The sequence below is a fragment of the Cynara cardunculus genome (genome assembly GCF_001531365.2).
Source record: "Cynara cardunculus var. scolymus isolate 2C chromosome LG 2, CcrdV1, whole genome shotgun sequence".
Lineage (NCBI taxonomy): Eukaryota > Viridiplantae > Streptophyta > Magnoliopsida > Asterales > Asteraceae > Cynara > Cynara cardunculus.
In genome coordinates this window covers 274035-289948 of record NC_037529.1, presented here as the reverse complement: position 1 = coordinate 289948, position 15914 = coordinate 274035, and the positions used below count along the sequence as shown (strand labels likewise).

Below are 15914 nucleotides of genomic sequence, written 5' to 3'. Positions count from 1 at the left end.
TCGATAGAGACAAAATTAAAACTAAACATTAAAATTGAAATTGATCTGAATATATTATACGAATACCCTCTTAATTAATATTAAAAGTAGTTGATATTTTCTATTTTCGAAAGAAAAAAAAAAGCAAAAGCAAGCATTGCTTGAGGCATACTCAATTAACAAATATGTTTAGAATAAAGTTTGACTTTCAAAAGTCCATGTAAACAGGTTGAAATTTGTGACTCTGCTTTCTATTTTCATTTATTTTTTGTTTACTATTGTAACTTTTTTATATTTATTGTCATTTTATTAAATATTTTAACCTATTAAAGTATTTCTAATTTTACGATTTACATTTATATTTATATTAATGTAGGTAGTGAAATTCATATAAATTAGGGTTATTATATATATATATATATATATATATATTGTTAAAATCAAATCAAGTCATACATTAAAAATGTAAAAAATATGTATTGATATTAATAAGTGTGAGATAAAAATTAGTAAGTAGAGATGCATTTAGCATACTTATTTTCACCCCACTCATGCTCCTTATTTAACAAGTATACACTATTTAAAATATACTTGTCAATAAACCAAAATTAACATTAGACATAATAAAATAATGTAAGTCATTTGTAGGGAACTCTTACTTACGAGTGAGGTAATGAATTGAAGCATGTTTTTTTTTCCTTCATATTTAAATCCCTACAATAATTAAAAACCAATATAAGAAACCCATTTTGTAACGACATGCCTTGATCCGGGTCTTTTTGCTAGCCTTAAATGCCGAGTGAGCTGAAAAATGGCTTCTTACATTGATGTTCTTGAAAATAAGTTTTATATGGGACCGGACCCTAATCAACTTTTTACCCAATTAAAATGTTACGAGATAAGTTGGATTAAGATCCGTAATAATGAAATTGATCCTTACCATAAATGAATGAGCCAATGAACACAACTTTTAGCTTCCCCTCCCTCTCCCTATAAACTCCATCCCTCCTTGCATTTTTCAAATCCCCATTGCTATTTGCTAACCACCAATGGCGGAATTTTCTCCTTTCTCTTTCATTCTCACTCTTTTAATCATCGCCGGAACCACCAATTTTCCCCCGCCCGCCACCGCAAGGATCGCCTCCTATTCCAGAGATGAAGCCTCATGTACTATGTGCGATGAATGCGAAAACCCTTGCCAACTTTCTCCTCCGTTGCCATCGCCACCGCCGCCAGTACCAAGCGATACGAAGTGCCCCCCACCACCTTCTCCGCCGCCAAGCTCCGGTGGCAATTCTCCTTCTTTTGTTCCCTATTATTCCCCTCCGCCACCGCCAGCAACTCCCGCCGGTGGCTATGGCTACACTACTCCGCCTCCTCCAAATCCGATTCTCCCTTACTTTCCATTCTATTATTATAATCCACCGCCTCCTGGCCAAAATTCATTGTCGCTTCAATTACAGATAAACTGTTTTCACATGGTTTTCCCCTTTTACTTTCTTATCTTCCTCTTGTTGTTGGTCTGAGAAGAGATTACATCGTAAAAAACAGCGTTCCATTTGCATTTCTAATCTTACTTGTGACATTTTCAGTTCGATAGTCAAACATCAAGTGTGGGTGAGGATTATGACGATTAGTTTTAGAATAATGGGTAAATTCTTGGTTAGGCTATGTTGTGGTTTGGTTCATCATGTGTATGATTCATTGAATTAATGTTTTTGTTGGAATAGATTTAAGTATTTGTTAGCTAATGAATATGATCACGTCAATTTTGGAATTGATTTTCAACTCTAAAAATAGGGTTTGGGTTCAATTTTATGGTATTTAAATATAATTGTCATCTATCTAAATCTAAATCTAAATCTAAATATAGTAGTAAATACGTAATTGGTTTACATCCTATTCCTATTCCTATGCATTTCTCTTCCTTCTTTTTTGTGTATATACAACAAATGAACATTTCTTAAAATCAATTGTGAATTATTTTTGACAACTTACCATCAAATCTTTTTGGTGATTGTAATAAATGTTTGTTTATTAGATTAAAAAATGAATGGATTATGGAAATATAAATATAAATATAATTATTCCCAAAGAAAATGTAAATGACAAGTTGTCAAAAGCATAATAAAGTGGCAATCAATTTTATTCTCTTTTTTGTGTTACCTTTGCAACAAAAAGTATATATAATTGTTTAGCAACTCATTCCAAAACCCACTCTTTCTTATTTCATTCAATCTCTTGTGTATAATAATCATTCTTTAAGAAGAACATGTCTTGAAATCTTGTTTTGGTTTTCTGCTATGTGGAAATGTTTTCTGTCTTCTTAGTTACAAAATAGAAAGATAGGGATAGGGTGTTCCCAATTTTTCTTTTACCTTTTTTGGTATGACAAAAGCAAGGTCACGCTTTCTCATTTAGAATCTATTTTGGGGTTTTATTGACCTTTCGAGCACATGACTACTTGCGTTTTCAACAATCTTTTCCCGTCATCACACTTACTTAGAATCTATCGATTCATTATTGTATTTGTTCCATGGAGAAATAATATATGCTTATGGTAGGGTTCAAAACAACTTTGTGTTATATAATTACATGTTTTTGTTGATGTATATATATAAATATAAAAAGAGAGAGAGAGAGAGAGAGAGTTAACTAAAATTATGTTGAACTGTATTTGGTATGATATAACTAATTAACTATTTTATGTAAAGAATGAAGAAAACACCTTTTTGGTTTTTGGATTGGTGGGCTGTAGCCAAAGCCCAAATCCACAAACAATAATGGAAAGGAAATGGCTGCTATGGCCCAAGCCCAATCCATCAAATTGTTTGTGCAACTGCAAAGCAAAGAGGGATTTTTTAACCGGTAAATTTTGAGTTGCTCCTTAAATTGTTGAATTGAAATTATTCTGAGACACAATAATTTTTTATTAAACGAAAAACTTGTTCAAAATATGTAATTTAGAGAACAAATGTGAACTTGTTCATAGATAAAAGAAAAGGTACAACTATTCTACAAATAATAAGGGATTGACTTTTTTTTAAGAGAGAATAATATCAAAAGTGTCTTTTCACTCCCACTTTATTGGATGTTTAACATCACAAACACTTTATCTATATTTTGAGGTTTCAACATTTAATCATCGTCCTTAAAAATAACCGAGATACCACTAAACCAACATTCATTTATTTTATTGGTTGCTGCTTGTAGGCTTAAGGTGACACCTTTAAAATGAAATGTTACTTGTAGGCTTAAGGTGACACCTTTAAAATGAAATGCTACTTGTAGGCTTAAGGTGACACCTTTAAAATGAAATGATGGTAACAAGGTACAACTTCGATTAAAACTTTATTTTTTGGTCATGTGTTTTAACAAGACCACATATCAATAACGTAATCATAACCATAACCAAAGTTTATGGTTGTTGATAATTCCAAACCGTTCGAAAGATTAGTCCGTCGGTGGTGTAAATGTAAGATCCCATCTACGTTGAAAAGGGAATTAAATAAGAGACGGAATATCTCTTCTATTTTAAAGACCACAAGTCAAACGAAGACAAAGTGAACAATATCTGTTATGATTGACCTCTTTGTAAATTACAACCTCATGAGTGGTAAAGTACGTATGGTAGTTTATATATTCTTCTTGTGCTTTTTAATAAAAAAATAACTTATGAATCATGTTTATCTAATTTTATTGTAAATTAAGATCTCACGGTTGGGTTGTCATAAACAGAAAAGGATGTCATAAAAACATTGTTAGCTAGATTAGATTGCAGTGAAAGTGAAAGTGAAAATGATGAACCGATTGAAGGTAAAGGTAGTTAGTAGTACAATAAGTTGAAGAGGTTGGAAATTTTGCCCCTTTTACACTAGGGTTAGGGCACAGGATGATTAGTTAGGGTTCTCCAATTTCCCCCAAATTCAAACATCAATCATGAATACAGAGATCCACCACAAGAGATCGCCATTAATAATATGGCTGCTTGTTCTTCTTCCCGTAGCTTGTTCCACCATGGCTTACCTCTTTCATACGATGATCTCTTTCTCTGTTCTTGTTTTTTATTAATCATCATCAATCTCATCTTCATCTTCATCTTCATCTTCAAATCTCCTTTTCTTTTCGCACTCTTGGATGTTCTTCTTCCGTTTTTATCAAATCCGACCATCACCGCTCTTCTCTTCTTGTTGTATTTGATCCCACACGCATTGCAAAGAGACTTTGCCACAAAAATCAAAAATCACCAAAACTCAGAACAATTTACAATAAATCGATCATATCATTGCAAAATCCAAATTCGGAGCCTACCTTGGGACCAGCAGGACCGCCTCTCCAGAGAGGAGTTCTAGTGGTGTGACAATCGGTACAGCATTTCGTCTGGTTTGACGATATTAACGCACTGCTGCCACTCTCCGTTATTATTTCTTCTTCTTCTTGTGCAACAACTGAGCTCTGCAAAATAGTTGGATTTGGAGTGGTTCAGATTCGTTGAAATTACAAAGAAAAAGGAAAGAAGAGATCGATTTGCGGGATGTGTGGTACCTTATCTTTCAGATCCATGACGATGATGATGGCAACAAACGCTTTTCGGGATCAAAATCTGTGTCCGATAATGGCGAGCATATCAGTGTGTGTGAGTGATGATACAGGACGAAGGTTATTGATGGCCGTTGTGTGTGCAGCCTTTAAGTTAAGACTTTGACTCAACAAGACATGAAAAAATGAAATTGAAAATTAAAAATTAAAAATTAAAAAGGGAAAATTGAAATTTGGGGAAGAGGGAGGGAGAGGCGCTGGTCGGTCGGCGGGGTATAATATAAACCCTAGCCACCTCTATATTTTGGGCTTAATTACCAAGGTACCCCTGAGATTATCTAAAAACCAAAAATATAAATATGAATTGTTTTCTTTAGATAATTTGATCACAACTACATTCGACTTACTTTTTGTTTGTTTCTTTTTAAATAAAGTTATACAATTTGTTGATAAAGAAAATAATAAATGTGATGGTACAAACTTTTTATTATATTATAATAACAAAGTTGGATATCAAATGTTAATGAGATGCATTGATTTTCTTTTAAACCCATTAAAAATGATCAAGGGTCCAAATCATTTCATATACTTCTCGCATTAATTTATATTCTCACACGATTCTTCGTCATAATAACATATCATGACTTTGTGAACACAAGATTTAACTTATTATAGTTTATCTTTTTGAAACATTTGAAAGTAGACGAAGGATTGTGTGGAATGAGAGTTAAGATGAGAAATATAAAAAAAGGATTTTTAATCATTCTAATATGCATCTAAAGGTGGGAAACCCTTCTCACGTTTCTCACATTAACTCTATTTCTTACGGAATCCAACTCTTTCAAAACATTTTTCCAAATTAATATCGAAACAAATACACGTAATTTTGATTATCATACTTAAGCAAACATACATATATAGGGAGAGGTTCAAATGAGAACGTCTTCATTTTATAAAAACACAATAACACTCTTTCTACTATAGTGAATCACATGTGATACTAAATTATAGACACAAAACGATCTTTGTCATGACATAGGTTGTGGGCCAAATCACCCGTAAATTAGTAGACCCCTTCACATGTATTATCAAATGTGATAAAGATATTCTTGATAGGACACTATAATCCATTACATGTAATATTGAATCAAAGACGCATACAACCTTTGGTGCAACCTAGGACGCAAGCCAAGTCATCTGCATACCATTAGATCTCTTCACATATATTATCATATGTAATAAGACTGTTCTTAGATCTTCGTTTCTCATTTAAAGCTACAGCTATATATATATATATATATATATCACCATATTGTTGGTTAAAAGAAAAAAAATATATATATATATATATATATATAAAAGGAAAAAAGTTTGGGAGGAACGACAAAATCCGGAGATTGTTGTAGTAGTTGGTAGTAAACGACACCAATCCCCTCAACATATGTGTTTCTCCCACCAAATATTATAAATCTTTTATCCCCAAAAAGACGAAATCACAAGTAACCAGTGGTTAATTACACCCCCCCACTAATAATTGATAATTCCCACCTCATCATTGACCCATTTTTTTAATCATCATAACATATAATATTTAATCAACTACATTTATTTATGAAATTCGAATCGATTTTTTTAGAATTTTGAGTGATCTTGTAACGATATCAAGTCTCAAATATTGAAAACTATAACAAAATCGATACACCTTTTAATACATACATATGCTTCAATAATGCTTTTAAATATGTGTTTTTATATCTTTGATCTTCTACCTAAGGGTTCGATCTCCATATTTGCATTAGTTTCCTTGGAGTTGGAAACTATATGATACATGTGTCTCTCTCTCTCTCTCTCTCTCTCTATATATATATATATATATATATATATATATCCATTTTATGTTCTAGGAGCATATACCCAAAATATAATGGATTTTTATTATTTAAAGTTGATTTTTTATATGAATTAGTCACTCTTTTTGGATATAACTTTTTGCATAGAAGCCACTATTCTTTGGATAATGTAGCTAGTTGGTGATACTACTTTTGACTTTTGCTGTTCACAAGCACCACTCCTGCACCTGGTGCCTCAAGCTTCTTTGAATTCGTAGGGAACACAGTTCTATGAAAATTTATGATTTTAAATAAGTTTTGTAGCATGAGATGTTACAAATAGTGTCAGAGACTGGTATGTCAGTGAGGATGTTGGGCTCCTATGGGGGAGGGGGTGGATTGTAAGATTCCACATTGGTTACTACTATTAAACGCGTTTAAAAACGGTGAGTCCAAGTACGGTTAGCCTAAGATGTTACTTAGCAGTTTAGTGTACAATAAAACAAAACTACTATGGTTTGAAAAGCAGCTTATCGTTTTCTTTTTTCCACCAAACCAACCATCAAGTAGTTGATGGTTCACTTGAGAATGTCTTAATTATTTGTTTTGATTAAAAAACAGCAACAGACAAAGTGTATATATGCTCCAAGAAGTAGAATCAAAATATTTAAAACAAGTATATGAATTCAAGAGAGAGAGAGAGAGAGGGTTGAGGTTAACTAAGAAATATCTGTTGATATTAATGAAAGTGGTTATGGGTTAAATGTAAATCTATATTTGTTGCTTGTCTTGCTTTCCTGTACTTCTTTTCTAGGATGAGATAATGGAGAAAAAGCTATCGTCCGTAGCTAAGGCCCTGAAACCTTCACCCATCCAACAATTGTCGTATCTTGCTGAGCGAACCAACGCCCTCAACCTTGCCGAAGGCTTCCCTGATTTTCCGGCACCTCCCCATGTAAAGGCCGCTGCCGTCTCCGCCATCACCTCCGACTTTAACCAATACAGGTTCTGTTTGTTGGAACCCTATTTCAATCGGCAGTTTCTTAGATTTGGAATCTGCAACCAGCAACGAAGTCCGTGATGCTTATTTGTTAAAATTCTTTGACCATTAATGGACAGAATGGTGTTATCTAGGCAGAATCTGTGCTGCAAAACTTGGCCTCATTCGGTTTTTGGAAAACAGTTGATACAATCGATGCTACAAACCATTGCAATTGAAAAAGGCCATCTTCTGTAGCACATTAACAATTAACCATACCCATTCGAATTCATGAAAATTGCAACGTTTCTGCTTAGCTGACTTGGTAATAAATGCCAGTAAATTATTGTACCATGATTTGTAGCGAATGGCAGAAGACAATTAAGTGATTTGGATTGAAATTTAGTGTCAAGAGACACAGTTAGCACACCTATCATTAGCATATACAATGGCCCATGAATGTTGCAGCAATCTTCTTCCTGGACTTCTCATGGAAACAAATTAATCTTAAATGGTCTTGATTTAGGGATCTCAAGATTTCTTGATTGTCTATCTTGATGCTATTCTTGATATTTGACAACCAACTAAACAAATTTCTTATTATATGCCAACTCAAACCTCCCAATTTCACAGCATAGATGGAATCCATATTTCCTTAATCTTTGTAACGTTTGGGGCCAATATTGTACTCTGAGTTGCATGCAGACTGTCTCCAGCAATTTAGAATATAAACTTACATTGTCTTGAAAATTTGTTTCTGAAGGCATGTTCAGGGGATCTGTGATCTGCTTGCTGATAAGATGAAGCAAATGCATGGCTTAGATGTTGATCCTTTAACAGATATTGCCATTTGCTGTGGCCAGACTGAGGCATTTGCTGCTACAATGTTTGCAAGCATGTCTTCCTCTCCTTACTGCCACCTTTTCTTATCCATTTTTACTCAGAAACACTAGTAAATGTTAACGGCTTATGTTTGGCTGTGCAGTACTTAACCCTGGTGATGAAGTAATACTGTTCGATCCTTCTTTTGAAACATATGAAACATGTATTTTAATGGCTGGAGGAGTCCCTGTAAGTGCATACAATCTGAGTCATATTCAGAGAAACAATTTTGTAGTTTTGAACTAATGGATCATCTTGTATGGGAGAATCATAGGTGTATGTAGCCCTTGAGCCACCATGCTGGACACTTGATCAGGTCAAACTTTTGGGTGTTTTTACTGCCAAGACAAAAGCTTTAGTACTGAATAGGTATATGCTTCTGAATTTGGAATTGTATACAACAGTTAGCTATATATGTGCGTGTGTGTGTGTATACATATAGGGTCAGGTTTAGGGGAAAATCACAAAAAAATGAAAAACTGAGGAACACCCTGGTAACTGCATTTGGATGGTATGCACATGTGCATACAAATAATTTGTAAGCAATTTGTACGATATGCACCTGTGCATGACATGCATAAAAACCAAGAAACAACTCCAATTACTTGTATGCACATGTGCATACCGTTCAAATGAATGGTTATCAGGGTGTAAGTTTTTCATTTTTTTGGGGGTTTTCCATATACATTTGTATAATTGTGTATTACTGTAGAGACTAGTTCTGTCTCATGGTCAAGTCAAACTTTGGCTCAATCGTGTTGTTCATATTTTCAAACTGGTTCTCAATCAAGCTTCAATCCTTACAACTGTCATAAATGGTTATCAATAAAGAGCGACAGTTCCCATCCATATGAACACTGCTGGCCTGTCTCATGAAAATTACGAATATTTCCATTTTGAGATGGCTCATGAAAATTGCATCTGTTTCCTTTTTGGCAAATTCCAACCTTGAATTATCCAGTTGCCCATTGACATCATTACCAGATGCTGTTGATTTTAGTCCACAAACACTCCCTACATGGCGGGATGGTTCTATAGACTTTGACCAATTGTTAAAAGAAAATTGCTATTTTACGAGACGGGTTGAGTAATATGTCTGTGAAGTAGGTATATCTTCTTTTTATACATTTGCAGTTGTTGCACAGTCCTCACAACCCAACCGGAAAAGTATTCAACATGGACGAGCTAGAGATTATTGCTGAATATTGCAGAACAAAGGATTGCATAGCCATTACTGATGAAGTATGATAACCTTACAAGTTAATTATTATCTCCAATTGTTTCTATTGTGGCCTTTATGATCTGTTATTTGCAAACATTTTTCTATCATTCCAAAATATTTGTGCAGGTTTATGAACATGTAACATACGACAGTGAATCACATATAAGCCTTGCATCGCTCCCAGGAATGCAAAAGCGGACCATCATCACGTCTTCCTTGTCTAAAACTTATAGTGTCACTGGTACAGTAATGCTTTATATTTTCTTCAAAGTTCAAACTTGTATTGTTTTTGCCATTTGTTCGACTTATTTTGATTCATAGGTGCTGTTTGGTTCATATAATCCATGGGATTTCAAGGGAATTGGAATGATCAATTCCTTTGACCAAATTCCAATTCCTTTGTTTGGTTCACTTCTTGAAATTCCTTTGAATTCCACAAATTAACGAATTCTATCATTCCTTGACATAAGTGAAGGAATTGGATTTCATCCCTTTGCATCCAATTTAACCAACACCGCCCGGCCCCTGCCCCCACCACAACCATGCTCCTATTGTCACCCCCTATCCCTAACCTTCCCACCATCAAAGTCAAATTCCATCGATGGAGTCCAATTCCACCAAATTCCATTATATGAACAAAATTCCCCCCAAGGGTGAGACTAGACAGGATTAAAAAATCCGGGAGATGCAACAGGATTGGTAAATTACTCATGTCAAAATTAAAAATCTAAAACCATCCGCAATTCTTTCACTTGCTCGCCTTACTCTCGTCTGTCTAGTCCAGTCCCGTCTACGTGCCAAACACACCCCAACTATATAAAATTTGGATGTGGTTATCAGGTCTAATTAGTTATCTTTTGTGCATCAGGCTGGAGGGTTGGGTGGGCTATAGGTCCATCTTGTATTGCATCAGCGATCAGGAGCATTCATACCAAAGTTACAGATTCTGCTCCTGCACCGTTTCAGGAAGCTGCTTTGACTGCATTAACAAGTCCCCAAGAATACTACAAATCGTTGAGAAAAGTAAGGATTTTACAAAGAACAAACAATTTAGGTGCTAATATCGTTGATCCTGACTGATAACTTCTTCTGGCAATTGGTGCATCAATACTTAGGATTACGAATCAAAAAGAGATTTCGTCTTTAAGTTGCTTTCGGAGGTGGGTTTCGAGGTTCAGTTTATGCCCAAGGGTTCGTTTTTCATATTTGCAGCGATTCCCGAGACTTGCAAACTCAACGATGTATGTGCTTCTTGAAATCCATTTCATGTTACTTTTTTTTAACGTATCGGATCAGATGCTAGATTTTGGATGCATTTTTCAGGTTGAATTTGTGGAGGAATTAATAAAACAAGCCGGAGTTGTTGCTGTTCCTGGATGTGGGTTTTTCCATAGGAGCCATTATTCTCGTGAGAATGTAGGTAGCTACCAATACCATAATCGATACATCCGTTTTGCTTTCTGCAAGGGTGCTACTACTTTGACTTCTGCTGCTCACGAAATCCAACAGCTTATCGATGCATCAGGACGTCTCAAGCTTTTTTGAATTTGTTGGGATCCTAATTGTATCAAATGTATGATATTTGATACATTTTTAGTCATTATTTCTTTACATTTTTGGGGTTATATTATGTGAATCGGTATTCATTTCATTTCCCGTAAACCAAACATGTTCAAGTGGATTTTGTAAGAAAAATTTACATAAATATTAAAAGCTAACGAGTGGTTTCACTTTTTCACCGAAACTTTTGCAGATGGCCTATTTGGGCCATAAATAGGCATGTGTAAGGATTGGTTTTTTTGGCAAAAAATAAATATAAAAAATAAGAATCCTTATTATTACATAAGGATTATGTGTACAAGATTGAGAAAAAGGGAATTTGGGTAAAAAGTGAAACTCTATATGCTATTTAAGTCAATTTTCCGGTTTGTAATTAAGGATTGAAACATGCTTAAAAGTTAGAGGACTAAAATTGCAGATTCTAAAATAGTCCAGGGGTCAAATTTTGCAATTCGGCATCTCCCCTGTATTTAGGAAGGAAGGAAGGAAGGAAGAAACAAGGTTTTGACTCGGGAAATATGTCATCAATGATGGTGGTAACGGAGACGGATGAACGGAGTCCCCTTCTTCAGAATTCGTCCCACCATGCCGGCGAGATCACCTCTTCTGCTTCACCGTTACCGGACGTTGAAGATGGACCTTCTTCTGCAACTAGACCTGCTAATTCTACCGGTATGAAACAACGCCTTGTCTCTCTCGACGTTTTCCGTGGTCTCACCGTCGCCGTGAGTATACTCCCTAATTTAGTTGTCATAGCTCCACTATCACTTGCTTTCTACTAATTTATCCGTGTATGGATGATAAAATCTTATTTTGTGCCATTTACTTGACAGTTGATGATCTTGGTTGATGATGCCGGAGGAGCTTTCCCTTCGATAAACCATTCTCCATGGTTTGGTGTTACACTTGCGGACTTCGTGATGCCGTTTTTCTTGTTTAGTGTTGGAATTTCTGTGAGTCTTGTATTCAAGGTATGTATGCTTACTATCAGTACATGATTTGATTTGATTATATTTTGTCAAAATATTGAACATGGTTAATGGATTCTAGTAGTAGTAACTTACGAATCTATAATCGAACTACCAGCATCAGTCTGGTCGTTATTAATACTTACTACTGCAACGCAGAAAGTTTCTAGCAAACCAGCAGCAACCAAGAAAGTTGTACTCAGAACTATCAAGCTCTTTCTTTTTGGTTTGATTCTGCAAGGTAATTTTCTTCTCTCTTTTATGTGTTGAAAGCATGATGGTGTAAATTGATACTACAGATTACAAATACTACAGTTTTCTGGATGATGGTTCCTAAGGTCATTTTGGATCCTGTTAGGGTAGAAAGCTAGTTCAGACATAGATCCGCACAAATTGGGATAAGTGAGCAACCTAGCATGTTGAGTCGTTTCTGAATTTGATGTATTTTCAACATGATTAATGATGTGGAAACTTTGAAATGTATTCAGGTCCTTGGACATTACTTCATTTCTAGGTATATACTATTTTGGACCAGAATCTCATTGCTTGTATGTCCCTCTAGGTGGATACTTCCATGGACGGGATGATCTAACTTACGGAGTCGATGTCAACCAGATACGGTGGATGGGTGTGCTACAGGTAGTTAGTCCAGGCCTCTGACTGATGATGCTTCTACATTTTTACTGATGAACTTAATAGCCTGAAAGAGAGATATAGACACCCTAGACTAGCTCATCCTTGGGGCTCTTCCTGGTTCCTGGCTTGCTTAGGTGTTTGTTACCCTCTCTTCTGGCCTGTAATTTCTACAGTCATATTTCATTTATGTAAAGTTTCTTGCTGTTTGTGTCATGTTATAACTTTGTCTCTTGCTGCTATTACAGTCTCCTTTTTTTTGATTCTATGTTTTCACCTTTGAGATTGAGCTGTCATCAGCTGAATAGAATCCTGGCAGATCCACGTGGCTGCAGTCTCTTGATGATCATTTCCTGACCTTGCTGTTTGTAGCATTTTGATTTGCATGTTGCATGCTTATCTTCTTCTTGCCTCTCTACCTTATGTTTTGAAAGAGTGTTCTTCCATACTTAGCAAATTCCTATGTTTTTTTCTGCGTTTGAATAGACAAACTAGCAGAAAAGCAGAATTCTATGGAAAGTGGACATTTCAATTATTTCATGTCATCTCATAAGCTCACAATTAATCTCTTTATGATTTGTACATGCTCTCATGCAAGTGAAGTAGTGAATACCATGAACTTTAAAAAGAATGATCGAGGACATTATGGGTAAATGATGTTGATATCATGGTATGAATGTGAAGACATGTTGATTACGTGATTTATAGCTTTATATAATGGCATGTAGCATTTAGATCAAGTAGTTGTTCTTCTTTGGTTGAAAGTGTAGAGAATTAGAACCAAAAGATACTATTTCTTGGTGTGCCCTGTCTTGTATGCCTCACTGCTCCACCTGCCACTAAATCGAACCTTTTCATTCATAATATACAGAGGATTTCAATTGGATATCTGCTTGCTTCAATAACTGAGATCTGGTGTGTTGGCAATAATGATGTCGATTCAGCCATAGCATTTGGAAAAAAATACTATATGCAGTGGTAAGTTGAAATTTCGGATATAATGTTTTTTGTATGCTCTACCACTGCATCTTTAGCCGTAGTATGTAATACGGATCATGCCTAAATTTATTTTGGTGTGTGTATGTGATAAGAACCTACAGGTGTATTCAAGAAAGAAAACACGTGGCAAGGGACATGAGCAGGAGCAATTTAATGCCCTTTTTGGAATTTGGATGGACCCACTGGGTCAACCATGCAATGTTTAAAATTGAATGGGAGGGAGCAGTTCTGAACCTGTATTCTAGGAGCAGTTATCGTTGGTCTGTAATAAATTTGCAGTCTTTGTTTTTAGGAGGCAGTCATGAATAAACTTGTTGTATTCATGTTAGCAAAGGAGACCGGCCATCTTGAATTTGGCTTTATCAATCTAAATTGTAATCGTTTGACTGCTTAATTTTTCCGGTTACTATCATTGGTTCCATTGCTGGGAAATCGAAGACATGGTGCAGACCCGGAGCAATTCAGAGGAGGGAAATCACCCGCCTGATCCGGTGGCGATGCAGTTAGCCGCGATCGCCAAGAAATTGAAGTCCATAGACGCGTTGCAGAAGGAGGTAGCAACCCTCAAATCCCAATCGCATAATAAGGACAGATAGGGTAATGGAAAGCAAGATGAAGGGGAATCGTCCTGGCATAATCAAAGGTACCGACCACACAACAAAATTGCTTTTCCTACCTTTTGCGATGGAGACCCACGGGGTTGGATTCTTAAGGCAGAGAAATATTTCAGCTACTATGACATTCCAGATGAGGAAAAGGTAGATGTTGCATCGATGCACTTGGAGGGAGATGCACTAGACTTCTATTCATGGATATCGACCGATCAGACGATAGAATAGTGGGAGGATTTTGTTCGAGCCTTGCAGAGAAATTTTGGACCTACCGAATTCCAGAATCCGGACGAATACTTGTGTAGTGTTAAACAAACAGGAACTGTGCAAGAGTATCGACAAGAATTTTCCAAACATTCCTCACGAGTGTCCAATTGGCCGGAACATTGTCTCCTGGGAGTGTTCCTTAATGGCCTCAAAGAAGAATTGAAGGCGGATGTACGAATACATAAACCACGAACAATGTATAAAGCGGTAAGCATCGCTTTGGAATTCGAGTCTAAAATCAACCACACCCATTATGGGAGAGGATCAACTTGGACAGCACCATCGAAGTCCCCAACCCGAGTCCAAGGCTACGACTCCTACATCGAATTCTACCAACAGTAATCCCAAACCACCCTTACGAATTTCTGATGCGGACAGACAGTCTCGTTACCTTAAGGGTGAATGTTACCGATGCGGGGAAAAGTATGGGCCTGGCCATCGGTGTAAAACAGGAACTCTCAAGGTGTTGGAAATGGAAGAAGAGCCTGAAGAACAGTCCCCTAATGAAGTTGAATATATGGCAGGAGATATTAACGACGTTGCGGAGATCAGTTTACATGCCATCCTTGGAAAACCCCACCCCAGAACCATGAAGGTTCAAGGTATGCTTCAATCTATGAAAGTAATTATTTTGATTGATGGGGGATCTACACATAATTTTATCTCTGATGTATTGGTTAAGGATTTGCAACTTAATACTCAAGCAGTGGCACCTTTTGGTGTTCAGATTGGGAATGGAGATTTTATTAGGTGTGGCCACATATGCAAAAACCTTCCAATACAAATCAATGAACTTAAAGTTGTCTAGGATTTTTATCCCTTCTCGATTGGTGGAGCAGATTTGGTTTTGGGTATTCAATGGTTGGAAACACTAAATACGGTCCAAGTGAATTGGAAAGAAATGTTTTTTATTTTTAATGTAGATGGCAAACGTTATAAATGGCAGGGTATTACTACTGGTTCGCAAAGGTCCTCCAGTTTTCAATACTTGGCTGTTGAACCAGGTACTCAACTAGAAATTCCCGATGTTCTCCGGTCGGTGATACATCAATACAGCCCGGTTTTCAAAGAACCCAAGAATCTACCTCTCAACTGCTCACAGAACCATTATATTCCCCTAATTCCAAACTCTACACCACCCAATATCCGGCCGTACCGATACCCCCATTCCCAAAAGGCTGAAATCGAGAAGCAAGTGGAAACATTGTTGGCGGCGGGATTTATTCAGCCTAGYAATAGTCCCTTTTCAAGCCCGATTCTACTCGTCAAGAAAAAAGATAATAYTTGGYGGATGTGTGTGGATYATCGAGCTCTCAACAAAATAACGATAGCCGACAAATACCCAATCCCAAATATCGATGAATTATTGGATGAGTTATATGGAGCCACGGTATTTTCCAAGCTGGATCTACGCTCCGGTTACCATCAGATCAGAGTTCACGAACC

The 15914-nt window shown here is 36.2% G+C and overlaps 5 protein-coding genes across 5 annotated transcripts in view; 4 read left to right on the top strand and 1 right to left on the bottom strand.

The window, feature by feature from the left end:
* Positions 1-1028: 1028 nt before the first annotated feature.
* On the top strand, positions 1029-1616 carry LOC112508029 (leucine-rich repeat extensin-like protein 3). Its single transcript, XM_025112810.1, has 2 exons — positions 1029-1460; positions 1572-1616. The coding sequence occupies exons 1-2, from the start codon at positions 1029-1031 to the stop codon at positions 1614-1616; spliced, it is 477 nt and encodes a 158-aa protein (XP_024968578.1).
* A 2151-nt stretch (positions 1617-3767) lies between these two features.
* On the bottom strand, positions 3768-4697 carry LOC112507917 (GATA transcription factor 16-like). The gene is made up of 3 exons (XM_025112670.1): positions 4525-4697; positions 4291-4434; positions 3768-4201 (listed from the first exon to the last, which is right to left on the bottom strand). Exons 1-3 carry the CDS (start codon positions 4540-4542, stop codon positions 3917-3919), a joined length of 447 nt encoding a protein of 148 aa, XP_024968438.1. The 5' UTR covers positions 4543-4697; the 3' UTR covers positions 3768-3916.
* Positions 4698-7133: 2436 nt separating this feature from the next.
* LOC112507328 (kynurenine--oxoglutarate transaminase 1-like) lies at positions 7134-11055 on the top strand. Its single transcript, XM_025111874.1, has 9 exons — positions 7134-7352; positions 8090-8220; positions 8312-8397; positions 8483-8577; positions 9354-9450; positions 9557-9671; positions 10299-10453; positions 10546-10671; positions 10754-11055. Exons 1-9 carry the CDS (start codon positions 7171-7173, stop codon positions 10973-10975), a joined length of 1209 nt encoding a protein of 402 aa, XP_024967642.1. The 5' UTR covers positions 7134-7170; the 3' UTR covers positions 10976-11055.
* A 439-nt stretch (positions 11056-11494) lies between these two features.
* LOC112508228 (heparan-alpha-glucosaminide N-acetyltransferase-like) overlaps positions 11495-15914 on the top strand; it is a 16301-nt gene continuing 11881 nt past the window's right edge. The window contains exons 1-5 of the mRNA XM_025113021.1: positions 11495-11715; positions 11824-11961; positions 12118-12199; positions 12521-12597; positions 13463-13569. Coding sequence (XP_024968789.1) covers positions 11509-11715; positions 11824-11961; positions 12118-12199; positions 12521-12597; positions 13463-13569 — 611 coding nt within the window. The 5' untranslated portion in view covers positions 11495-11508. The remainder of the gene's footprint in view (positions 11716-11823; positions 11962-12117; positions 12200-12520; positions 12598-13462; positions 13570-15914) is intronic.
* Positions 13897-15895, top strand: LOC112508229. Its single transcript, XM_025113022.1, has 2 exons — positions 13897-15070; positions 15415-15895. Exons 1-2 carry the CDS (start codon positions 14722-14724, stop codon positions 15465-15467), a joined length of 402 nt encoding a protein of 133 aa, XP_024968790.1. The 5' UTR covers positions 13897-14721; the 3' UTR covers positions 15468-15895.